This window comes from Rhamphochromis sp. 'chilingali', assembly GCF_963969265.1.
Source record: "Rhamphochromis sp. 'chilingali' genome assembly, chromosome: 13".
NCBI classification, from domain to species: Eukaryota; Metazoa; Chordata; class Actinopteri; order Cichliformes; family Cichlidae; genus Rhamphochromis; species Rhamphochromis sp. 'chilingali'.
In genome coordinates, this window is record NC_137940.1 from 36,158,920 (window position 1) to 36,185,294 (window position 26,375).

The window sequence follows — 26,375 nt, forward strand, 5'->3', positions numbered from 1 at the left end:
AATAAGAACGGACAAACAGTGACCCGTATCAGACTGGTCCCAGAACTTCTCAAACTACAGCAGAACAATCCACTTCTGAGTTTTCCATCTAACTGCAACCTCCACTGATGGTATATTTTCCATTAACTACCCTGCGTTCTTCCACAGGACTACAGGCTCAATGTATTTCTACGGCAAAAATGGAATGACCCTCGTCTGGCATACAGCGAATACCCCGATGACTCCCTTGATCTGGATCCATCCATGTTGGACTCTATCTGGAAACCTGATTTATTCTTCGCAAACGAGAAAGGAGCCAATTTCCATGAGGTCACTACTGATAACAAGCTGCTACGGATTTTCCAAGATGGCAGCGTTCTTTACAGTATCAGGTAACTAAAGATTATATTTCTAGAACAGCAGGACCACTGGTACTGGGTTATCTAGTTATATGTTTAGAAAACACTTCAATTTATTTTTTAACAACATGAATTTATTGAATTTCAGTCTCTAGTAGGTTTGGATTTGTGAGTGAGAGTCTGACCTGTAGAATTTTTTTTGCCCATTTCTAACCATAAACCCCCTAAAGAGGGAATTATTCATGTCTGAAGTCCATTTAATTCTATTCAGTTTTAGCTTGAGACTTTCTATTTTACTTCAGATTTTGTTCTGTCCTCTTTAGGCTTTATATACAACATTACTGTACATACAATATTTTCCAAACCAAATTCAGAAAGTGTTGAAATGCTGTGTAAAATGTAAATGAAAAGAAAATGTATTGATTTGCAAATCTCATAAACCCATATTTTATTCACAATAAAGAACATGGTAAACATATCAAATGTTTAAAGTGAGAAAATGTACTATTTAAAGAAAAGTGTAGCTCATTTTAAATTTTTTGGCAGCAGCACATCTCAGAGGTGAGACAGGGTCATGTCATGCAGATTCTTGGACTCTTTTTCTTGATATTATGTGCTGTAGATGATTAGATATTTGCAGCCTTCACAATTTTACGCAGAGAAACATTATTCTGAAATTGTAGAGAATTTGTAGACTCAGTTTTTTGCAGATTGGTGGACTGAAACTGTTTCTTAGATTCAGTTCAAACACTGAATAGGTTTTCTTTGCGCTGCTGTGACAAAGATCTGGGATTATGAGTTTGGAAAATTGTTGTATTTTCTTTTGGTTTACATTTTAAACAGCGTCTTTTTTTCTTTTTTTTAATCGAGGCATTAAACTCAAACTATGTATATGCATCAGTAGGGCTGTTCGATATAACGATATATATCGGATGACGATATAAAAATGTCTATAGTTTCATTTTACGCTATCGTTTGTTTCGTGGTGTCGCAAAATAAACTGTTTATGGCAATATTTTTTTCATGGTTTCGATGGTCACTGTAGTGGCTATATTCATTTCTTAAACTTCTCTCTTTCTCTTATATTTAATATAACCACACTACAGACGGACAAGCGCTTGTTTTTATGTGTTGTCGTTATCAACAACGACGGTAACACCATCGCGTGTCCGCTTGTTTATGTTCCACATAAACCTTTCACAATAAAGTTCAAGATCCTGTTGAGACTTTTCAAAATAAACTGAATCACATAAAAGAGTATGCAGAGTATTTACAGATGAGAAGTAAAAAAGAGTCGCCAGGTGCTAAAAAATAAACCTTAGACTCAAAGGTCAGAACAGGCTTTTCCCCGCAGCACGCCGTGTAATAAATACTCACAAAGAAAATGGCGCCGTTACAACTTATGTCTAAAAATGTATCGTTTCATGCATCGGTTAAAACTCCAGCTACACGACGCCCAGCTGAGAACACTTCCCGCAAGTCGAGCTGCCCGAGATTCACGGAATTTATAGAAAATGTTACATTTTTGTGATTTACATCGTTATCGGATGATGGAATTCTTATATCGGGATATGAGATTTTGGTCATATCGCACAGCCCTATGCATCAGCAAATCGTTACTCAACTTGGGCACTCCATTTCTGCTAAATTCAGTGAAGATGGCCCCCCCCCCCCCAAAAAAAAAAAAAAAAAAAATTGCTCCCCAGTCTGGTGCTAGCAGAGAAATGGAAAATAAATCCCACTCAAACATGACTTCTTAACTAAAATATAGCAGATTGCTGAAATGCCAGTTACTCATCTTACTGCATCTTTCCACCCAACCAGTGCATGTCTATGCGCACTGGAGGTCACCAAACTATTAATAGGGTGCAAACATGTCAAGTGGCAAGTGTGTGACGGAGTCTTTGATGCGATTTTGTTTAATGACGCTCTGCGCCAGATGGGAAATTTGCAGCCGACTTAATAAACGATTGCACGGGAGGAGTAGATGTAGTTTTACTCCGTGCTCGTGTGTCCAGAGTTCCCATTTTAAAGCTTTAAACATGTTTGTAATTAAAACGCTGATAAAATGTACACAATAGAAAACAATTTAATCACAAAAGTCTGTTCGCGTTAAGTTATGTTGTGCAGTGATATTTATGTTTATATGTTTTGTTGTTGATTTTCCCTTGTATGGACCTATACAAGGCTGCGTCCTACAACGTGCGCAGCGCGCAGCGCGGTCCGAAAGGCAAAGCGGAGCTACGGGGAAAAACTAGAGTCACAGCTACGACAGTGCGACTCTAGGAGCCTGTGGAAAGGACTGCGGACTATAAACGACCAGCTTCTTCAATGATGAATGCAGATGCTTCACTGGCTGATGAGCTGAACACGTTTTATGCTCGCTTCGACGCCGCAGCAATTAAAACAACAAACGGCTGCGCACGCTCGGAGTGCACCAGTGAAGAAAATGCATTCGTCATCACAGAGCATGCCGTGAGGAACACCTTCAGGAGGGTGAACACCAGGAAGGCAGCAGGACCAGATGCAATCCCTGGCCGGGTCCTTAGAGCCTGCGCTGACCAGCTAGCACCGGTGTTCACGGAGATCTTCAACCTCTCCCTGGCCCAAGCTGTGGTTCCCACGTGCTTCAAACGGTCCATTATTGTCCCTGTTCCAAAGAAACAACAGCCCGCTTGCCACAATGACTACCGTCCAGTAGCACTGACTTCAATTGTGATGAAGTGTTTTGAAAGACTGATGAGAGATCACATCACTTCTTCACTTCCTGCCACCATCGACTCACTTCAGTTTGCTTACCGGACTAATCGTTCCACAGACGATGCCATATCTCACCTGCTCCACACATCCCTGAGTCACCTGGACACTGGCAGAGGGAATTATGTTAGGATGCTGTTCGTGGACTACAGTTCAGCATTCAACACAATAATTCCCTCTAAGCTTTTCACCAAGTTGACGGATCTAGAACTCAGCTCATCACTGTGTCAGTGGATCCTCAACTTCCTCACAGACAGACCCCAATCAGTGAGGGTAGGAAAACAAGTCTCCCCCTCCATCTCACTCAGCACTGGAGTGCCTCAGGGCTGTGTTTTAAGCCCCCTGCTGTACTCACTGTACACTTATGACTGTGTAGCCACATCCGACACCACCTCCATTGTCAAGTTTGCTGACGACACTGCTGTTGTGGGCCTGATCTCCGACAACATCGAGACGGCCTACCTGGAGGAGATTAGGAACCTGGAGACCTGGTGCCAGGAGAATAACCTCCTCCTAAACATCAGCAAGACTAAGGAGCTGATCGTGGACTTCACTACAAAGCAGGCGAGGAATTACAAACCCCTCATCATCAGTGGCACGCCAGTGGAGAGACTGGACAGTTTCCGATACCTGGGTGTCCACATCACTCAGGACCTGTCATGGTCCTGTCACATCAACACCCTGGTTAAGAAAGCCCGTCAGCGTCTCTTCTTCCTCAGAAGACTTAGAGACTTCCATCTGCCACTGAAGGTGCTCAAGAACTTCTACTCCTGCACCATCGAGAGCGTCCTGACGTCAAACATCTGCACCTGGTTTGGGAACAGCACCAAGCAGGACAGACGAGATCTGCAAAGGGTGGTGCGCTCGGCAGAACGCATCATTCAATCAGAGCTCCCTGACCTGCTGTCCATCTACACCAAGCGGTGCAAGTCCAAAGCTAGGAAGATTATGATGGACCTCTCCCATCCCAACAATGGACTCTTCTCACTGTTGAGGTCTGGGAAGCGCTTCCGCTCCCTTAAGGCCAAAACAGAGAGAATGAGGAGGAGCTTCTTCCCCAGGCTATTCGGGGCCTGAACCAGGTGTAGGACTGGACTCTCCCAAACACGTCACTATAAGACTGGACTCTCACACACGTCACCACACGCACCACCACACATTTCCTATAATCCTATAATTCCTATAATTTATAATCCTTATCTTTATAATCTCTTCTGCTATTTGCACATTCTTTACTGTAAATTCCTAAATTAATTTGTAAATTTTTGTAGTAAATTGTAAATATTGTAAAACTTTTCTTCTGTCATTTAATGGTCGGGCATTGTACAGCTACAAGCATTTCACCCCCATGTCATACTGTGTATGGCTGTGTGTGTGTGACAAATAAAATTTGAATTTGAATTTGAATCATGAAATTACTATTTTACTGAGAAGAAAAACTTCTTTAGGAAGAGGGAGAGGCATAAACATTGACATCATCCATTGAAAACAGACTCACAGTATTGCAAATACAGATAATCACCTCCTCATTCCACTGATTTACTGCATCTCTTAGGTTTGCTTGCAAACTATGTTCGGTAATTATGCATCAAACATCTTTGTTCCCTCTAAGTGCATGACACAATTTAGGCAGCGAGTCAACCAGTGGAGTATTTGTAGTTTGTTCTTCTGCTGGTGAAAGAGATATTGTCATCATAACACAGTTGCAAATGGGTGTCTGAGTGTATATTGCTGCCGGCTCTTGTCTCGCCTCTGGGCAATGCATTACAGCAGGTAATTACAGAGCTTTCCTCCAGACAGACTCCCAAATAGCTCTCTCTCTCTTCTCTAAGAATCCTTGAAGGCTTAATGCATCAAAACAACAAATAAAAGTCGGGATGCCTGCACCAATTACTTCTCTATTACTGTGGTGAGTGAGTGAGTGAGTGAGCGATCAAATGGCAGACAAATCCAAGCTGTTTTCCAATCTACTCTTTTTGAAAAAAAAGATCCCTGTTTATTATTTTTATTTATTCGATTACTTTTTATTGAACATTTTCATACAGACTCATAAATTGCAAAACAAAGCAGCCGACGCTGATAAAGCCACTTTTTAAAAATGTTGTAATCGATCGTTTCTTCTTATGCTTCGTGTCTTTTCCTCGAGCTCTGTCGTGCCCTCTGACATCTTCTACGTCCTATTTCTCTTTTCCAATCTGTTTTTTCTATCTCAGGCTGACTCTTACCCTGTCTTGCCCTATGGATTTGAAGAATTTCCCAATGGACATTCAGACCTGTACCATGCAGCTTGAAAGCTGTGAGTTTTCATTTCCTCCTCTTCCTTTTGTTTCACCTCTCTTTTATCCTCCTTTGGTTTCTTATTTTCTGCATTTTGCCCTTTTCTACATTTGCCTTGCTGTATGCCAAACCTACAGGTTTGTGTGAGCATGACGTTTTGTAATTGCTTCATATGTTTGTCCATGTTTCTAATCGATATTGCTAATATGATTGTTACTCAAGCTGGTGTTGACCATTGTCCGTACTATTTCACAGAAGGAGCAATTGTCCACATATTGCTTAACAGCAGTAACGGACATTAAATATTTATTAAACTACGACTGCAAAGGTGAAACTGTAAGCGCTCTACCAGCTTGATTGAGAAAGATGCTAATGTGCAAGCATATGTGTGCGAAATAGGTTCCTCAAGCTGGGTGCAGTCTTGCAGTCAAGGATCCAATTGTACTTAATCCATCCACAATCTGATATTGCCGTGTTGTTCCTATATCACCATAATTAATGTTGCTTCCTGGACACTGTTACAACTGACCGGTCATGTTGCTGTGATGTCATAGCTTTGTACTTTCTAGAAGTTTATCTTAAGGGTTTTCAAATAGCAAAACATCTAACAGTGCAAAAGGGTCTATATTAACCCAAACCATAACCAGCATTTGTAGAATTAGTATAAGAACCACTGTCTCGTGGGTAAAAATCCTGTGACAGTGATCAAAAGTCACGCTATGTTGTATAGACCGATGTTTGCTTTTTTTTTGTCCTGTAGATTAGGATGTGGGGAACTTTACACTATCAGGTAAAGCTTTTCTATGAAATACAATTGCTTTTACCGAAAACAGCCTCATTCTTGTTCCCGTTTTAAGAGCAAACATGCCATTTCAAAACCTTTTAAGCTGTGGAAGTTAGGCAACTATAGAGGCAGATGTTGACTGACATTACGTCAACAACAGTAGTATTTTTATCCACTTGGTGAAGCTAACTATATTAGTCAGTTACTGAAAATTGGTGCTGCTACTGATAGCAGCTGTCATTTTATACCACAAGGTGTCAATTAAGTTGGTTTGGGCATCTAGTTAGGATCCCTCCTAGGCATCTTTTTTTTTTTTGGGAGGGGGGGGATTTTTCTGCTTACATCTGCTGAGTGAAGACCCCTGTGTAAGGCCTGAAACTCAAAGGAGTATATGGTATCTGGCCTGGGAATATCTGAGGATCCCCCGGGAGGAACTGAAAACTTTGCTGGGCAAAGGGACGAGTGGAAAACCCCAGCTATGTTGCTGCTGCAATCTCAGAGAAGGGAAAAATAAAATGAACTTTTCCCCCCTTGAATCATTCACATTTTCTTACATGAAACATGGCAGAATTGTCAGGTTCTTACACTTTGTTTCTGTCTTTAGTCTGACACTGTCTCCACTCCTGAACATTTCAGTGGGAGAGAGGATTTGATTTTCCCCTAATCACTCTTTAGAGACTAACCTCTTTGTCTGAAGCTATCACAATTTTAGGTTGACACTGAAGTGCAGTCGTGCAAACATATTGGTTTTGCAGAGCAGACCAAAGCAAAATCAAACTGCGATGTTACCCCTTGTATAGAATGCATACCATCTATGTAAAATACTCTCGAGGGGATCATGTCAATTTCAGCAGCACAAATGCAAAACAGACTGATTCCTCATTTGCACAGCTTGACAACTGCTTGGCATCAGCATTGATGCCGCCAGTGACACTGGCTAATCTTTAGTCCTGTTTTTTGGTGCTCATTGGACTGAATGTTTGACAGAGAAGCTACTTTTTCACGTCACAGTGCCAGACAAATCAGTCAGCTCAGTGGAGTGGACAGTTTCAAAGGTTTGGACCAAGGCACCACATTTTCTCCGCATTTATTAAAACCAGAGAGTTTGGAAAAAACGTAGAAAACATATTTGAAACCTATTAAAATGTTATGCACTGATAAAACCAAGTAGGAAGAGTATTCTCCTCTCTCAGACTTCCTTTGCCTTTAGCAGAGATAGTATCTGCCCTCATGAAACCAATTTCCAGGATATAAATAATAAAACTTTAATTTTGTGTCCCTTTTATTATATGTGACCCACCCTCTGTGCCTAGTGTGACCCAATTTCCCTTCACAGGGACAAAAGAATTCAACTTTGGCAAAGGGTGAAATAGACAGAGCCTTCCAAAGATTCAGCTTTTATCCAAATAAGTTTAGTTTAAAGTTTTAACCGCTATCTGGATTTGTACCTGACTCGGTAATAATCAAGAAGCAGAGGGACAAGCTGAGTTTTTTTTTTTAATCTAATAAAATATAAAGACATTTCACCCTTCAGAAGTGCAAGAAGAGGAGACGCTCGGGTAAACAGATGTGTGCCTGATGTGGCAGTGTCTGTCTATATGTGCGTGCGTGTATGTGTGTTAGTTCTGGGGGTTACTGTATCACATCACACTGCCATTAGAGGAGAGGTAATCATTTATGATTAAAGGCCTACTGAGGATGCTGCTAGTGTACACCACCCAAGGGTGCGATCACCTTGGCTTGAGCTTAATGTTAAGAGGACATTATGGGTTTTGCTGTCACTACTAGAGCTCTCGCAACACCATCTGCTCAGCATGAGAGCGTGAGAGAGGAGAATAATGGGGGAGGAGTTTATCTTCTGAGGTTTAGAGAGCCAAGGCCACGGGCTTATACAGATATATAAACAGAGCCAACCATAGGATTCTGCCTTATTCTGACACTTCAAAGCCTCATATATGCAGCTTATACTAGTTTGCTTTGCCACGAGCCATTAATGTTCAGTAACCCCAAATCTACTTGGAAGTTAGTCTATTAGTGAAAGCCAAGACTAAAACAGGAAGTGTGAAGCATAACTGTAACTTTCATTAGGTGAAAGACTTTATAACATGAAAAAAGAGATGGCATGTGACTAATGCTCATTACTCTACCTTGCTGAGATATTCCAGACATGCTGGCTCATGAATTCCATTTTTATTGCACCTTGAAAGCTGTGTCGGTTGCGTTTTGACGTCTGTTGGCTCCGTCTGGCAGAGGAACAGTAAGTAGCAGGATGTCTGAATGACAGTGACTTCTCCTTGTGAACGACAGAAGCGTGTTTTAGTGGTGGTGTTTTTCAGACTGGTGGTGTGGGATTGGATGTAACATCGTGAATAATTGATGTCTTTTGTAATTCAGGCCCTAAAGGGTCCCAGTAGACATCAGTATTATTTAGATGTGCGAGGAACTCCTTGCTGTTGTTGCATGCAGCATGCATTTTTAATACACCTGTAATCACGCAGCTGTGAGGAGTGTAACCCTTTTAAAAAATGATGCAAATCAACATGTGAATGTATTTGTGTTTCAAGAAAAACAGTTGTTGACTTATCCCAAGTGTTTACATCTAAGTGCTTCTCTAAACTGCGTGGCAGTCGTATTCTATGTTGTAGTTTGTGCGTTAATGGTGTGTTGGCACCAGTTTCTCAGAGTTTCTCAGGCAGATATGCTCCTCGTGTCGCCTCCTTAGTCTGTAACCTTCAAACAACCACAACAACACAACTGTTGCTGTGCAGTATGATGTGACCTTTACTGTGACAAACAGGATGGCAGAGGGTAGCTGGTAGCTGGACAGATGGGGAGAGGAGCATTACATCACCACAGCCTTGCAAGTTTCATTCTGCCTCTCTCAAAGTCTCATTAGCCAAGGTTTCTAATGTTTTCTCATGCACGGATTTTAGACCGTGGTAGCACGATCCCCTTGAAAAATTGGGTTAAGGAGGAGGAATAACGGCAGTGATAGCAAGAATATTCAATAGCTGCTGAAGCAGGTTATCTGAGTTAAACAACACACAGACTTTTTTTTGTAAACTTCTGCACTTCTCGTCTCCGAACGACTAAATAATGTGCAGCCTTGTTTTTCACTACATCTTGTATTTTGTGAAGAGTGCTATCCATAACTCTGGAAAGTGCTGTTGTACTGGTGCAGTTTGGCAGATAGTCAGTGGTAACTTGGTATTTTTGTTATAGTTTTATGGAACTTTGTCTCTTTTTAGGTATTGCATGTTCAATACTGAGTGTGTGAAGTGACGTACATTAGCAGCTGCATGCATTTTTTTCAAAATATGCAGTAGTGTAGGAAAATGCATGATGTGAAAATAGTGGGGTATATATCAGCTAAATGCTTCAAATATCAGGGAGGGTGCAAGGGAAAAACACAGAAACAAGGAGGGATTTGTTTAGAACGAGTAGAAGAGACTAAGTTGTAATTGGAAGAGCACGTTTCTCACCATTTGTGTCTGTTCTCTCCTTTTTGTGCCCCTTGGTTTCCTTTCACAGTTGGTTACACGATGAATGACTTAATCTTTGAGTGGCTGTCTGAGAACCCCGTTCAGGTGGCCGATGATCTCACCCTCCCTCAGTTTGTGCTAAAAGAAGAGAAGGATTTGGGCTACTGCACTAAGCACTACAACACAGGTGCAATAAGTGTAACCACCAAGTTACCCATGTTATAAGACTTTTTTTGCATGTCGCAGTAAGCCACATCTTATTCCAGTACACCCTGCATAATTCTGATTGCATGAAGTCTAGTAGCCTTCAAGAAAAATGTCATTTTAAAAGACAAACTTGTTTCTTACTGTATTTATATTTCAGGTCATGACACAAAAACATGAAAAACAAGTAAAGCAAAACAGGCAGTCTTTTGTCTTATGCCATCTTTCTGCAGGTCAGTTCACCTGCATTGAGGTGAAGTTCCACCTGGAACGTCAGATGGGTTACTACTTAATCCAGATGTACATCCCTTCCCTTCTCATTGTTATCCTCTCATGGGTCTCTTTCTGGATAAACATGGATGCTGCACCAGCCAGAGTTGGTCTGGGCATCACCACAGTACTTACAATGACCACACAGAGCTCCGGCTCAAGAGCCTCTTTGCCCAAGGTGAGTCCTACACTACCATTTAGAAACCTACAGCCCTGGAAAATTGTTCAAATTCAGGTGAAGTTTAAAATAAACATCAGTCTGCTGGATTTAGCATGTTGCTTTTAAAATTAGAAGATCTGAGATGGAATAAATCACATCTAAAATGTCAGCAGAGTGCAAAGAAGTAACTTTTCTGCCACAGGACCTGAAATATTATCCTCGGAAACAAATGAACAGATTTTGAAACTAATAATATTCCCAGATTTGTCCAAAAACTTAAAGTATGAGAAGAAATAGGATTACATAACGCTATCAGCTCCAGAAAAAGGTCATTGACCAAGTGAAACATATGTAATAAATGGCATTGTGAACTGAGTGTGAAAATTGTACTCTTCTGACATTTTCAGACATAAAAGTAATGCAGGATTTACAAAAATCATTAACTTTGCTGATATTACCTGACAAGACAAATCAAATGTTTCATGAGATAGCAGCAGAGAATCAATGTCTGTAAAAGACGTTTTACGTGTAATTGGTTCTGTATGAGTATAGATTTAATGCGAAGACCTTGTGACTATCACAAGAAAAGCATCAGACACACTATGTCAGCCATTTCAGATCTATACACAACCTTAATCGGCACTTATCTATTTGATGACTGCAGTTTGTCCCAGATTTGAGCTGAATTAAACTGTGCATGTACTGAATTCCTGAGACACTTCAGTGAGAGTTTGACAGAAATCAGAATTTGTCGCATCCTGTTATTACTCCTACAAAGTTGTACTGGCTGTGCCCACCAAAGTGAAGTCAATGGAAATGAAAAAAAATCTTTATTTTGTCTTTATGTGGTAAATGGACTGACATCTATACCGCACATTTTTAGTCTTTTGACTATTCAAGCCACATTTACCTATTCACAATAACATTACAGCAGCTTATTCTGTGACGACCCGCTCCACCTCCTGAGCCACAGGGAGTCATTTAAAAGAAACTGTTTGTCAATCCCTCTCTGTTTTTCCTTGCTTCTCTGTATGTATCTGTAACAGTCAGTTAAATGCTGCTCAGTTGAGTGAGTGCCTGCTCGGTTGGTGCTGCTGATGTGGTGTGACATATCTTCTCTCATGAATGACACGGCCAGGGGACTCCCCAAGCCTTAGCTGTGACCTGCCTCATGGCTATGTGTCAACAGCCCACAACCCACTGACTCATTTGAATTCTAGGCCATCCCAAAGATGTATGTCATTATAGCCCAGAGCCTGTGAACAACCCACGAAATTATCCATCAGCCTTATTGATTGGCTATTGATTACACTGTGACCTTGTCCTTTTCCAGGTGTCTTATGTGAAGGCCATTGATATCTGGATGGCAGTGTGCCTTTTGTTTGTGTTTGCTGCCCTTCTGGAGTATGCAGCAGTTAACTTCGTCTCAAGGCAACACAAGGAGTTCATCAGGCTGAGGAAAAAGCAGCGGCAGCAGAGAATAGTAAGTGTAAATGATGCAAACACACACTGCTACCAGAAAGAAAAACATACACACTTGTATTCAGTGTCACAATCTAGTACAGGGGTGTCAAACTCAAACACACAATGGGCCAAAATTCAAAACTGGAACAAAGTCGCGGGCTAACGTAAATATTTATTGAAATATATTTATTCCTCCAGATATGAGAATGAATCTTTTCTTATGGACTCAAACACGTTTTGCTGAAAAACTGAATATGGAACAAGCAAAGCTTAATACTAAACAATATATATATATATTAGCTGTGTAATACCAGTAGGCCAGCTCTGATAGTAATTTGTTATGGCTTTGTGGGCCAAATGTAATTAGGCTGGCCCGCGGGCCAGAGTTTGACACCTATGATCTAGTAGATTCTGAAAAGCATGGATGAAGAAAGAAGACTCTCGAGTCCTCGTCATCCTATTTAGCAATGAATTTTGCCTCTTGTTGTTGTGCGATGCTGTAGATCCAGGAGCTGACAGCGTCAACACGCTACAGCTGGCTGTCACATTAAATAAGGAAGATCCAGTCTCTTCAGTTCAGCTCGTGAGCAGTGACCTGTTAGAAGATCTTGTGATCTTTTACCTCTGACACTACTTTTGATGCAAAGCAACAGGCTTCTTACCAACCTTGTGGCACTGAATTACTCTAAATTTGACTGTTATGACAGATATGAAAAGGCTATACCGATTAGTGTTGCCATCCAGTAACTACTGCAATTTCACAGAAATTCAGGTTCTTTCTTCGTCCTTGCTCTATTTTTTCATCAAATTTTGTGAAACTGGTCTCGGTAGTTTTTGAGTAATTTTACTGAGCACAGCTAAGAGTTGACTTTTACCAACAATGTACAATATAAGAATATCATCTATTTTTTTTTTTAACACTAAAACAAACCTATTCCAACAGGTAGACATGTAAATGACCTATGGGCACTTTCCAATAAGCCAACCAGCCTGCAGGTACACTCTAAATGTCAGTGAAACACTGAACTCCATGTATTCATAATTTTCTATCACACAATAAAGTTTGCAGCTATAGTTGGTAAGTTGCTATTAAAGGGGCACAAGCATGTTCACATTGTATGTGCAGAAGATAAATAGGCATAACTCCCATTATTAGGCTGTCCATTTGAATTAAAAGGGTAAAACTGTGATAGAGCATCTTAGCAACAACTTAGCAGTTTGGTTTGTTCTTATTAATAGTTTCTTATTTACCTGGAACGCTTGACTTTGTGTTTATTAATAGTGATCAGTCTAAAAGTTGCAACACCAACCCTCTGGAAAGTACGCCTCAGTAAGTGGTATCTTTTGGTTTTTGGTCCTGGCATATTCTTTCATCCAAAAATATATCTCCTAAACTGAATCCATATCCTGAATAGCAGTTGTTAGAGACAAGTAAGTTGACAAATAAAAGTCTTTAAAGAGTGGTAAGACAGAGATGTTTGTCTCAAGAGAAACAAACAGGACATTTTGAAAATCCCATTAAACACCTCCAAGTCTAGGCAGCCTCCTAGACCTGTGGCAGTGTTCCCTGTAAATGCAGGAGAGTCCAGCAGATTTGCAGGACAGCTTGCTTCCTGCACAGCAGAGAGAAAAGAGGAGAGATGGAGAATAATGGTCTGTAGAGAAAAGGACTTCCCCTGTTCACATCAGTTGGACAATTGCTCCCACAGAGGAGTTGGAGGGCACAAACTATACATCTGAGGGATATTGACGCCCGGCCCTGTAGTTGTAGCAGAGAGATGTTGCGAGTCTAAGGCAAACAAATCCCAGACTGACTGAGGCTTAATCAATGAGAGGCGAGATTTCAACCAGCTACTGTATACTGTGCATACCCACAGCGATCAAATGTGTAAAAATAAATACATGGATTTGTACTTCCATTTATAGTCTTTACAAAAATAACTTGAACCGGCTCCCTGAGGATTCTTTTTTTGTCTTCAAAGCCGTTTCTTTTCACTAACATCTACACTCACAGTATGTCTTTAATTAAAAGCTAAGAACATCTACTTGAGTTTGTTATTTGGACCTAAAGTTTGTGTATATAATATGAACATGATTTTTTTAAATGTATCTCTAATACTCAAAACAAATCAAAAATATAAGGTAAATGCCTTCAAATCAAATTTTTTAATCATAAAAAATGAAATGGTCAGTAACTGCTATCTCTGTTTGTCTACCATCCTTTCCAATGGAGGTATCTGCTAGTCAGCCTGGGAGCGTTGAGTCGTTGCGAAAAGCCAGTGACATCCCTGGTAACAACTCAACCTACAGGAGTCTCAATCAGCACTGCAGCGCTTGCGCCAGGGTAAAAGGAGTAAAAAATCTAACCCTGTGTCAACCCTGACCTTCCCAACCCTATTTTTGTCCATGCATCCACTTTTTCAAATTGTTTAGAGCAACTTTCACCTTAAACGTGAATTCCTGACCTCTTTTCCTGAATTAAACCCAACTTGTGCTGATCTCATCTTGTTTCTATAGTCATGTCCCTTTGACCTTTAGCTGTGGAAGTCTTTGCACTTTGCCCTTTATTCTTCCCCGGTGTGTAACCTGTTTTCAGGCTCCAGGTATTCTTTCCTTGTCGAAGGAGAAGCCATGCTGTTGTATTATATGTGGAATGTGGTTTAATAATGTCTTGCTGAACAAACTTCAACTACTTTCTGGATAAATATATTATCTGGGTGGTAGTACATCTTCTCTAAAACTTGAAATGTGTCATTCAATATGATTCCGCATTAATAGTGCCTTCACGGAGGAGGAAGCTATTAGATATGGACCCCAGTACAGTAACAGATGTAAACTTTTGAATTGTGTATTGATAACAAGCTGAAACCACGGCTTCATGATGTCCAGAGAATATTCGACTTTATTTGTCAGACCACAATGCAGTTATTCACTTTGCCTCATTTCAGTTTTGATTGAGCTTGGTCTGGTCTTGGTCAGGTGGTGGTCTGTCTGGGGCTAAAGCAACAGGTGCCGACATAATCCTAACCATGTAGAAATCTTGGCCAATCAGAAGTCTAGAAGCCTGGACGGGAAAGAGTAAACACATGAAGCATAGAAGCAGTCTTTGGTCTTTTCTAAATGGAGAGACAGTAACTGCGTGTGTATATGTAAGCGTGTAAAAGCTGCATATAGTAAGACAAACAGCAACAGTATGTAGTCTATTGTAGAAATTTATCTCGTGTACACAATTATGTGGCGCACAGGATGACGTCAAAAAAGGCGCACACCTTTGACGTTGCGTGAGTTTTCGAAACTCTCCGTCCTGGCAGGAGTTTTTAAAAATCTCAAAACGCCATTTACGTGTGGACGAAAGTGTAATAAAGTGTGCGTGTTAGTCCCCATAGGGAAATAGTTCTTCTGCATTTAACCCATTCACCCAGTGAAGCAGTGGGCAGCCACCAATGCAGCACCCGGGGAGCAGTGTGTAGGGACGGTACCTTGCTCAGGGGTACCTCAGGGTAGCCGTTCAGTGGAGTCGAACCACCGACCTTTCGATCATGGGGCCACCACTCTACCTACTGAGCTATCCCTGCCCTAAAGGCCCAAACGCATAGAAAAAAAGCTTCATTTTCAAAAGTACCCGTGTACATTTGGACATACCCTGGATTTTGTTTTTAAACGTTGTTTCTTCTCATGTTTTATTTGGTTCACTGATAGTGGTTTTCAAAAATTCTGAACCCCCCAGTGATTTATTTTTATTTTTATTGTTTGTTTACTACAGAATCATCTGTTTCTGGTGCAGTGGCAGAACAATCACTGCCTGTCATTGTAACCTTTCAGCTGTGTCCTACATATTTTCTGGACACTCTTCTTTCAGTGATACAGTCCATCCATTGACTCATCCATTTTCTTTCGCTTGTCCAATCCCAGCTCAGTGATGACATATAACACTGAAAATGTATTTCCATTGTAATAGTTTGAAAGATTAGTCCTTACTCAGATGCACATTTTATATTCAATGATGTTAATGATCTAACTAATTCTGTACCAGTGAGTAAGCATAGTTATTCACAGGTAAAATGACTAACCGATGTAATTAAAGATCATGAAACACATGAAATTTTACTAAAGCAGGAAAAAAAAATAGCTCGCCTGTTCTGATCATTTGTGTTTTTAGACAATAACTTTACTCTCCACAGAGCACAATGTGGTAATCAGAGCGGGTTCAGTTGAAGTTATGCCAGTATAGCTGCTGCGGAGAGTACAGGGCAGAGATGAGCGCCTATTATCTTTAGAGAAATGCACCATTAGACTTTAGCACATGATGTTCTGTATCGTTTAAGGTGGCAGAGGGATAATTAAGCTGTGCTAGAAGAGCAGTGTATTCCCTATCCACCTGTTGCATAGTGCAGTTTACCAGTGCAGTAGCAGAAAGTTGGTCGCAAGGTGTAAGTTTACAGTAAGTTAGATGTGCACTCTTAGTATCTTTCTGCCAAATCTGTACAGTACTGAGAAACGACATTCAGCAGAGAACCAGAGAGCTGCCGGGGTCAGTGAGAGAGAAACAGAGAGAGGCGGGACACGGGGATCAGAGCTTTCAGGGCCCTTCACACTGACTACTAATCATCCAATTTAGATCCCACATCTTCACTTTCCCCTGCTAAAGTGAATCTCTCAAAGTGTCAGAGGGCTGTCAGAGTTAAGCTGCATGTCTATTAATATTCTCTTCAAAGGGCGGGAACAGTGTCTCAATAACTGTTTAAAAAAAGTGCATAGCCATTCATCAAAGCATAATGCCAGATCATGACTTTATTAATATTTTGAGCCATTTTATTAACATTCTGAAAGGTCTGTCATTCTGTAACTTTGAAAAGGGGATAGATGGGGGTTATTATTTTCAGAGTGGCAAAAAGAAGATGCCCTCATTTTCACTTCTTTGGTTGTTTGAATGAAGTAGATTGTTACAGATACTTTTAATCTACTTTAAACTCAACATCTTCAGGGATACGGCAGGCAAATTTTGAAGCTCTTAGGATAATCTGGAAGAAGTCACATTTTTGATAGTCAGCCTATGGACCCAAGCTCTTCTCTCTGTTCCCAGTATCATCATCAAATCCAAATGCATGATTTAATATGAAAATATCATATTTCTGGCAGTATTGTGGGCTCAGTCTATCACCCTACAGTAGACTCTAACTGTGCAAGTGGTCACATGTTACAGCTCTCACACACCAGATGCATAATTTCACTGGACAAATTTGCAACATTTATTTTTTCAGATCAAGCTTGATTTTTTTTTCTTTTCATTTCATGAAAATAAACCGATCTGACCAGTTAAACCACTGCATTTGGCAGCAATTGCACTTGGAGCTTAAAACATACACTGATATTGAATATATGATGATACGGAAATACTGAAATAATACTGGTTTACCTCCAACCCACAGCCAGACGCTGATCCGGGTCAATTAGCTCTTTGGTATCGTTTCTCTGCCTCCTCAGATGTTCCCAATTCTGCCCCACTGACTTCCTGAAATATGTGTGAAACATGATACAGCTTCAACTCTGGATCAAACCCTTCTCTTGAGACTGGGATGAACCCAGAATCTCCATTTCTTCCTTTCGTTGTTTTAAAAAAAAAAACCAGGACCAGCTTACGATCACTTGATGCAGACTTTTTTGCGGTCTACGTTTTCCGCTACGATGGAACACTTGCTGTGTTTATATACGTTACACTACGAGGTCACATCTGAAGAAGCCCGAAGAATTTTGTGTCGTTTTTTTCACAGTGCACTTGGTGTGTAAAAGCCTTCAGGTACCGGTGTTCTTTGCTCCCATTGGTAGCTCACCTCAGAGTTGAAAGGAGTTGGACTTTGCACCTGCCCGTTTCATATTGCTAGCAGTTATCTCTACTGACTGTCTGCTACCTATGCTGATGCTGATATAACTGTGGCAGCAGAAGCATGCAGCACTACAAAGTAAACTGCTACAGTTTAACAGTTTATTTGTGCTTTCAGATGATTGCTGAATTTTTCTAGTTTTTGAAAAATCACTACTTATTTAGTTTTAAGCGAAACAGATGTTGATGTTTTTTCAGCTCTGAATCTAATGTAACAATGTTGCTTTTCAATACAGTTTTATGTATGTATTGTAAGTTTGCTTGAGTTTTGACTTCTGTTTCTCTTAAATGTAATTCTTCTAAACTTAGGCTGGTGTTATACACTTTAGAGATGGACCGATCCGATATTACGTATCGGTATCGGTCCGATACTGACCTAAATTACTGGATCGGATATCGGAGAAAAATAAAAAATGTAATCCGATCCATTAAATATCACGAAAGCACCTCACAAAACTTGCAACACGCTGTAACTCGCCTCAGAACGTTAGCACGTCGGAGCAGTATGCATCAAGTGATAGAGCGGCTGTGGCATGCGGGACCTGTCGGTGGTCTGGATAGCATGTGGAGCTTCGCTAGCAACCCGGCATTTCATCTCCGACAAAGTTATCCCCGAGAGAAGTAAAGCAAGTGTGTAAGTCCATCTCTGAATGTAAAGCATTCCTGCGTTAAGCTTAACAAGCGACTGCCTCTCGCTCTCCGGCTGCTACTTCAATCGTGAAACTGCTTAATGATCAGCTGATCGGCTTTTCTGTCGCGAGTCCGTCTCTCTTGTTTGTTTTTGGCCCACTTTGCACCAGAAAGAGGAAACCATCGGCTGAACAACAGCAGCACGTTTAAGCTTGATCAGCTGTTGTTAGAATTTATTTAATATTACTTTCTACTCCAGGATCTTTTTCTACAGCTGACGCTGGTAACTGTGCAGGGGCGGATCTAGCAAAGTTTAGCCAGGGGGGCCGATAGGGCATGAACAGGGAAAAGGGGGCACAAAGACATACTTTTCTTTCTTATTCTCATTTAAAATGTCGAGCTTTTAATAAATAATTATTTGACACCCAAAGTTTTAATTTGATGTAAAATGAATAAAGTCAATTACTGTATATAGTGACTATTAAGTCTAATATATATACCCTAGTAAGCTATAGTACTTTTTACTTTGGGAAGGTACCATCTGTGCAGTCTGCAATTTTGTTGAAGAAAGATGTTGAATCTATTTAATATTTCTTGAAAAATAATTGATTTCTGTGCATTTTTTTCACACTTCATCAAATTAAGGTTGATTACGTCGATTAAGCATCATGAGGTGGAGCGTGAGGGGTGGTTCCCTATTTTTTATTTTTTTATTTTTGTTGTTGCTGGGAGTTGGAACCCTATTAGTTAGGTTGCTTAATATTTACGCTAAGTACTCTTTAAAATACCAGAATAGGGAGGATGGTGTAGGTCTAAGTTTATTAGATTGATCAGTATTGCTGAACTATGAAATATTTTTTTTGTATACAGGTATAACAGAATAGCTTTAGTGTAGTTGTTGTTTTAAACTTGAGTATGAACTTGCAGACTTGCAAAATGCAGCAAGATATTTTAAAAAACAGTTTTGTTGATTAAAAAACACTATATCGGATTCATATCGGTATCGGCAGATATCCAAATTTATGATATCGGTATCGGTATCGGACATAAAAAAGTGGTATCGTGCCATCTCTAATACACTTGGTGACAAATCATCACCGTTTTCAATCTCAAGGTTTTCAATCATTTTTTTTCCTTCTGTTTAAGCTATTTTATTAAAAAAAAAACAAATGTCAGGAATTTGACAGAACATTTTAGAAAACACAACTTTTTCTTTTTTTCTTTTTGCTATTTGTTGTTTGGGTGATCTCATTCTTACACTGCGCCGCCCTTTTGTGCTACTACACCACAGACGCATTTAAGAATAAGCCACTGAGCGGAAATGTGGAAAGCTGTATGCTAATCCATGTTGACAGCGAGAGGCCAATCTGTTTTTCCCTGCTTGACTCCACAGGAGGAGGAACTGGTGAGGGAGAGCCGCGGTTTTTACTTCCGGGGTTATGGCCTGGGTCACTGCCTGCAGACCAAGGATGGCACTGCTGTGGAAGGAGCCAGCGTGTTCACCCCACCACCACCTCCAATTACCATGTTTGATGGAGAAGTGCTTCACAAGCGTTTCGTGGACCGAGCCAAACGAATTGACACCATATCCAGAGCCGTTTTCCCCCTGAGCTTTCTCATATTTAACATCTTCTACTGGGTCACCTATAAAGTGCTGCGACATGAAGACATCCATGCAAATTTGTAAAACACTCTGCCAGTCTGGGATGTTGTTGTTTGTTTGTTTGTTTGTTTTCTCGAAACCAAAACTGCCTGTCAATCTACATTACAGTGAGGAACCGTGTCAAAAGGCACATCTGCTTCTCAGAACCACTGCTAAAAATAAAAATGTTGTGCTCAGGTGCGTCTTCAGGATCTTGGACATAGAGCAGTCGAGAGAAACTAGATTATGCTGCGTGGTTTCTGGCTGTTGTGTGCATTTCCGTCTTGGATTGATTTGCCTGGATTACAGCAGAGACGAGACACTAACGGTACTTTTGGGTTCATGACCTTTGCTTCAAAAGATGGATAAATGATTTCAGCGAAGTTGGTCCTGGCTGAACAAGACATTCTGACTTGAATTTTGACACTACCCAGCTTTGAATGAATGTTTTTGAAAATATTTTTTTTAAACAACTTTAACAAATGGGTGCAAACAGTACGGGCGGGGAGGGGAAGGGGGTCTTTGATATTTCTGACTATTCAGTACGTGATGATCATTCAGTTTAAGTATCTGTAACAAGAGATTATATATAATGGTGTATAAAAGTGTATATAACAAAGCTGTTCATTATACTGCACAAAGCACAAATATGTATTTCCTTTTGTCTAAATTTAAATAAATTAAATAAATTGTTATTCTGCCAGGAAAACAGAAATGATTCTGCTTCTCTTTAACCTTGGTATTCAAATGATTCGTTTTGGGGGGTGGAGGGACAATGTAGTCAAAGAAATCAGTCACAGAATAGCTGAATCACACACAATTACTTTTCTATTGCATTCATTTAATAGCAGCCATCAGCTCTGAAACCCCAAGTGGAAAGAAATTTAAAAAAGGTTCTGAATAAAGAATTATTACAAATGTTACAGATGCAAAATCTTAAATTGACATTAAGATTGTTGGAGTTTGATTTGTGATAACATGTCACTTGCATACTAAATCTAGCAGGAACTCACTGAAAGTTTGCATAAGGGCTGCTATCCTCAGGAGTGGTTTGGAAGGTGTGGAAATTCAGGGATGCAGTAGAGGGAGAGCATCGCCAGTGAGGGAGGACGAATGGGTTTTTTAATGGGAAATCAGAGGGTTGTTTTATCAACTAATGAGTTTGAAAAGGGCTTGGTGTTCCACTGCTAATGACAATGAATTCAGAGAGGCAGCCAGAGCCTACTGTCCTTTTGTTGGCAATCCTAATCAACTCCTCTGTATTGTATGGTTCCCCTGGTAATGAAAATGCGTGTGTGAGAATCCTTTAGTGTATGTGTGTGTTTCATCTGCCTGCTCTTATATCAATAGGGTTCTGGGGGGGGGGGGGGGGGGGGGTTTGTGCTTTAAACTTTACTGGGTTAAATATTATCCTATATGTTGCCATTTTTGGAATCAAAATCTAACGTACTGGATGAAAGATTTAAATAAGGAGCTACTGTTATATAAATGTAAAAAGCATTTACACATTGGACTCTTTGCCTCAGCTTGAAGGACACGTACCTTGAAGTCCTTCATACTTGCTTGTGACAGCTTAAATTTCTAAAACAGTCTGCAAGGGCATGCAAATGTCAAAAGTGTTGACTGTTGCATGCCATGGCTAATGCATTTCCCTTTAATCTGAAGCCTTTAGGACATTAGTTTGAGGAAATTTGGGGAAATAAGCTGATTTGCTTTTTTGCCTCTAGTTAATTGAGATTAGAATCCTTCCCATGTCTAACTCTATTTAAACAAAAGTCACAAATTGACACTTTACATCTCATCGGTTTAATCCATGGTGGTTGTGGGTGTTTGTAGTGGATCCCTTGGGTAAGCTAGGAGGGTTTGGACTGTGGGAGTTTACTATGGCTCATTCAATCAGACTGGCATCTGGGGAGTTTGTAATTTCTACGGTTCGGCCCATCTTCTTGTAACTTTAGGCACTCTTGAGAAGTTTTTTGTGTGATGTAAGGTGTGTTTTCCTCCTAGTTAGAGACTGTTGCCATTGATGAGTGCAGTTGCCATGCAGGGCTATGCTCGTAGATGGTGGGTCCACATGAATCCCAAGAAGAAAGCTCCGACAGCAGAACATTGCATTTAAACAAAGTATGAACACCAAGGATTGAGGTAGAGAAAAGTGTCTATTCTGTGGCTGGTTAGTGAGCAGTTGTTAACAGTGGCTAACCTGAAATAGAATATCCTGAGGTATACTGAGCTGCACTTAAAACCACCTTGCAACTGCAGGTTGCTGTCATTGCCTGTAGTTTCCACTGTGTGTGCTGTGCTGTTGATTCCTTTTGGACCATTTTAATGAGGTTTTCTGACAAATAATAATATGGTAGGAAATTTGTGCTGTACTTTTGGTGAGTAAAAATCCAGTGTTTTAACAGTCTAAGGAAACAAAACTAATAAATAAGGAAGACTGAAGAAAGTTTGCATTGTACCCATATGGCTGTTGTTTCCTTTTGCAATTTCCAGTCCAAATATGCTCTGTTTTGGCTGGTCAAAAAACCAGATCTAGTTGCATTCTAATGTAGATCTGTGTAAATTTCAGTGTTCCTGGCTGCAAAAACAACAAACATAGCCAGTTTGCAGAACCGAAAACCAATTTCTCAATACAGACATTCAGATTTTACATTGTTGATACCCACACAACAAAAGGTCAAATTACATTTTAAAACTCAAAACACTAACCAAAATTTCTCACATCCGAAACAAATAGTATCGCACAGCGTAGCCTCCTTTCATTGTAAGTCAGAGATGGAATCGTTTTGACTCTGAGGGGGGAAAACAGCATATTTGTTACAAAATAAGAAGCTTTTCTAAATCTTCAATTGACTGACACACGCAAAATAGGCCCAGTGATTTCTGGCACACTATGCTCTATTGCCTCTTCGAGAAAACAGCATGTCCGCTCAAAATGTGCATTATTTTGAGGACAGAGGAAGACTGATGGATTCCAATAAAGCAAGATCTTTGCTATGCTGGCTGGATTTGCACCCTAACTTTCATTACACACAAATTCCCAAGAGACTTTAATAAAAACCCTTAACCCATGCACTGCCACAAGGCACCAAAAAGAAAACCAAAGCCATTAAACCAACTGATTTATAAATTAGTCCCAACGGAAGAACGGACCCAAATGAAAACATAAAATATTCATTGTTCCAACCGGATTTACATGCATCCAGTCATGTGCTATGTGTGACTGTTTATTTGAAGGCCTTCTCCAGGGAATGCTCAATGCTGACAAATGACACACATGACTTTAAGCCATGTGATTGTGTATGAATAAACATACAGTGAGCACGGGAGAAAGGAATATGCGTTTGATGGAGCTGCTGGTCATCATGTTCGAGGTATGCCTTTACTGTCTCCCTTGGGAGTAGGGCTGGGCCATGTTATACCGTTCACGATAATACCGGTATAATGTTAGGCAACGATAGGAAAATGAAATATCGCGATAGAATGGGAGTAAAACGCGCATGCGCAGTGCCTTTGTTTTCATACGCACATGGCCGGTCGTTGAATGAAACAGATGAACCAGAATTGGTTTGTAAAAATGGTGCAACTTCAGTGATGTGGAACTGGTTTGGTGTTTGTCCGTCAGATACACAACAAAGCACATTTTTTTGCAGAACATGCAAGCGGCCGTTGTTATTGTCGTATTTGTCGGACTAAGATGCTCTTAAATCTGGGAGTAATCTGGGTCCTAAGCTCCGTATGCTTCAGGTCAAACAACACTGCAGCATCACTTAGAGTTAAAAACTGTCTAAATTCTTTCATCTTTAATAAAACGATCAGCATTGCTGCTTTACCAGGTGTAACTATGAAGTTTAACTTCCAGGCATCCATGAAAACAAAAGTTATTACATTTAACGGAGTTAGAAGTTAGCAGGAAGCTAGCGGAAGTTAGCTCGCTAGTTTCGCTAGTTACCTAAGCATGATATAGCATGTTCTGACTGAGAGATTTCTGAAAAAAAAATCAAACGTACAGCTCTGCTATCACTTCCAACATAAATGAAGACAGGAAACTAAACAGCAGTGATGTTTGTAGGGTTACTGAAGTTGGGCTAGCTGGTATATAATGATGTGCTACGTGATCGCTAGCGACACAGCTATGTTAGCATAACATAAACAGTGAAGCTGGAGGACGAACACTAACACTTTTCCACTTATAAAAGTTAACGTGAAGGTTCTTCATGGTTAGAGACAAATGCAATCGCATGGCAGGATGCTGTAAACGGACCAAACTTCAGTCAGGAGAACAACTGAGATAATCCATCCACAATACGAGGTTAGTCATTAATATACTGCAACAACATGGGAATAGAGCAGCTGCAGAGAATTCAACATTAAGGAATCAATGGTACAGAAGTGGAGGAAGCAAGAAGAATTAGTTTAATAAAGTTTGATTTATCTGACTGCTTTGTTTCGCTTAATGTGCCTTATAATCCCGTGCACCTTATGGTCCGAAAAATGTGTACTGCACACTGCAGTTTAATGTTGCAAAGCACCTCTTTTTGACTTCAGTGGATATTATACATGGTTATGCTCAGGACATGTCAGCCCATTTCTACTGGAAATGCCTTTTGGTTAAACTTTCAGCAAGGAATTTGCATTTGCACTGTTACATTTTTATAAAGCTTTAATGTACATAAAAACCAGCTTCTTGTTTAAGTGAAAATAAATGGAAGGTTGTCTTTTTGCACTAGTAATGTTGTGGAGTTGTATTTTGTCTCGCATCAATTATATCGTCGGTTATATCGTTATCGCAAATTTTCAAATATATATCGTGATAAATATTTTTGGCCATATCGCCCTGCTCTACTTGGGAGTGATTAACAGCTTTCCCCCCCTCCCCATTTTCACTGAATGTCAGTAGTGCCAGAGCTAAAACTGAAGAGTGCAACCTAAGACCTGCAATCAATACTCTTCTCTCATAGTATAAGCATTTCACCTGTTCTCTGCAGACAAAATTGTACGTGCCTTTAGTCGTTGGCTCTTCTCTTCAGGTCCTCATTAAAAATGTCTTAGATCAGTTGAGCAAACTGCTGTTTATCTAGTTGGAAAAAATGCTTTAGGAACCATCAAAAATAAACCTAGTGTAGCATAGATAGATGATATAATTTTAATCAGAGCTTATGAGTTAGATCACTGTTGCCAAGCATTTATCACACAAATATACCCCTGCTTGTATAAGAACCTTCATAGCAGAATGCTAGATAAAGAAATATAGCATCCAAGGGGAAAATATTGCCTTCTTTTGACAGTGATGCATTGGTGAGACAATGCTACACGTGTCACCTTTAAATATATGAGAGTAAACAGAGGAAACTGCTGGTTCCACACAACATTATGGCTGCAAATCTTGTGAATGTCACCCAGCATTTGGATAGAGATGTCCTTGCACTTTAAATACACCTTTTTCTTCCCCCATAGGCATACTTGTGAATTCAGTACTATGTAGGTGGTACAATGGTTTCATGCAAATATCCTGTGTTTCCTCTACTGATGATCCATTATACAATGACACACATGCAGCTGGATCTATGTGACTATTTGGTGCCCAGTGCGCTTTTCAGTGTATACGTATTCATTATTCTTTGGGTAGTAGTGCAATCAAAATCCCCCTGACAAACACTTCAAGTGAAGGTTTAATTTCAAATCCTGTGCTTTTTCTGTTTTGTGAAATGCCGCATCCTTTGGAAATAGTGCTTCAGATCTCCTGAAAATCCACGGCAGGTACTCAAGAAATATGATATATGGAAAACGGCTAAAAGGGAGATAAAATAAACAGTGAGTTTATCATCTCCAAGTCTAGACACAGTAACTTCCTTTCAGTCAATACAACATGATACTCAATTTTACTTATATAGTGCCAAATCATCAGAAAAATTGTTTCATGTTCCTTTTATATTGTAAGGTAAAGAAGACTTCCATGAGAAAAAAAACACCTTTTTTGCACCACAGCTTTGTAGCTTTTTTAGGAGCCACTACTTCCACAGCTCGATACACCAAAAAACAGGTGATGTCGTCTTTTGTTAATGAAGAATTTGCAGCCAAATTCTTGAAACTAACTGCTGTAAGTTTAGAAAGCTGTGAAAAGGCACTGGACACAGTGTTGAAGCTTTAGTAAATAATTCAATAGACAAACCCATCAACAACCTTTTCTGCTCTTCTTGCAACAACAATGTTCAGACATTCATCTATACCCTGACATTTTTGCACATTCAAAAAACATGCCTAGCAGACAGCCTTTTAATATTAGCTAGATAGCCAGGCAAACACGTGAAGCTGGAGTCCAGCCCGGTTATATGACTCGACACTAGATGTAGCCATGATTGATGCGTCAGCTGGATCTTTCAAATACAGACAGATAGACATCCAGTCTGCTCATTTTAAACCATTCCTCCAACCTGAGACAAGAAAATATTTCTTCAAGAACACTGCAAAAGACAAAAAAAA

The 26,375-nt window shown here is 40.1% G+C and overlaps 1 protein-coding gene across 2 annotated transcripts in view; it reads left to right on the forward strand.

Annotated features, from left to right (window-relative positions):
* glra4a (glycine receptor, alpha 4a) overlaps window positions 1-26,375 on the forward strand; it is a 71,486-nt gene that overhangs the window by 26,583 nt on the left and 18,528 nt on the right. Inside the window, exons 4-9 of one of the 2 annotated variants that reach the window (XM_080900974.1) lie at window positions 148-371; window positions 5,309-5,391; window positions 9,688-9,825; window positions 10,076-10,290; window positions 11,606-11,755; window positions 19,641-20,455. In XM_080900974.1, coding sequence (XP_080757100.1) covers window positions 148-371; window positions 5,309-5,391; window positions 9,688-9,825; window positions 10,076-10,290; window positions 11,606-11,755; window positions 19,641-19,934 — 1,104 coding nt within the window. In that variant the 3' untranslated portion in view covers window positions 19,935-20,455. Of the gene's footprint in view, window positions 1-147; window positions 372-5,308; window positions 5,392-9,687; window positions 9,826-10,075; window positions 10,291-11,605; window positions 11,756-19,640; window positions 20,456-26,375 lie in introns of those variants that run through there. The other variant, XM_080900975.1, reaches the window with a different exon arrangement.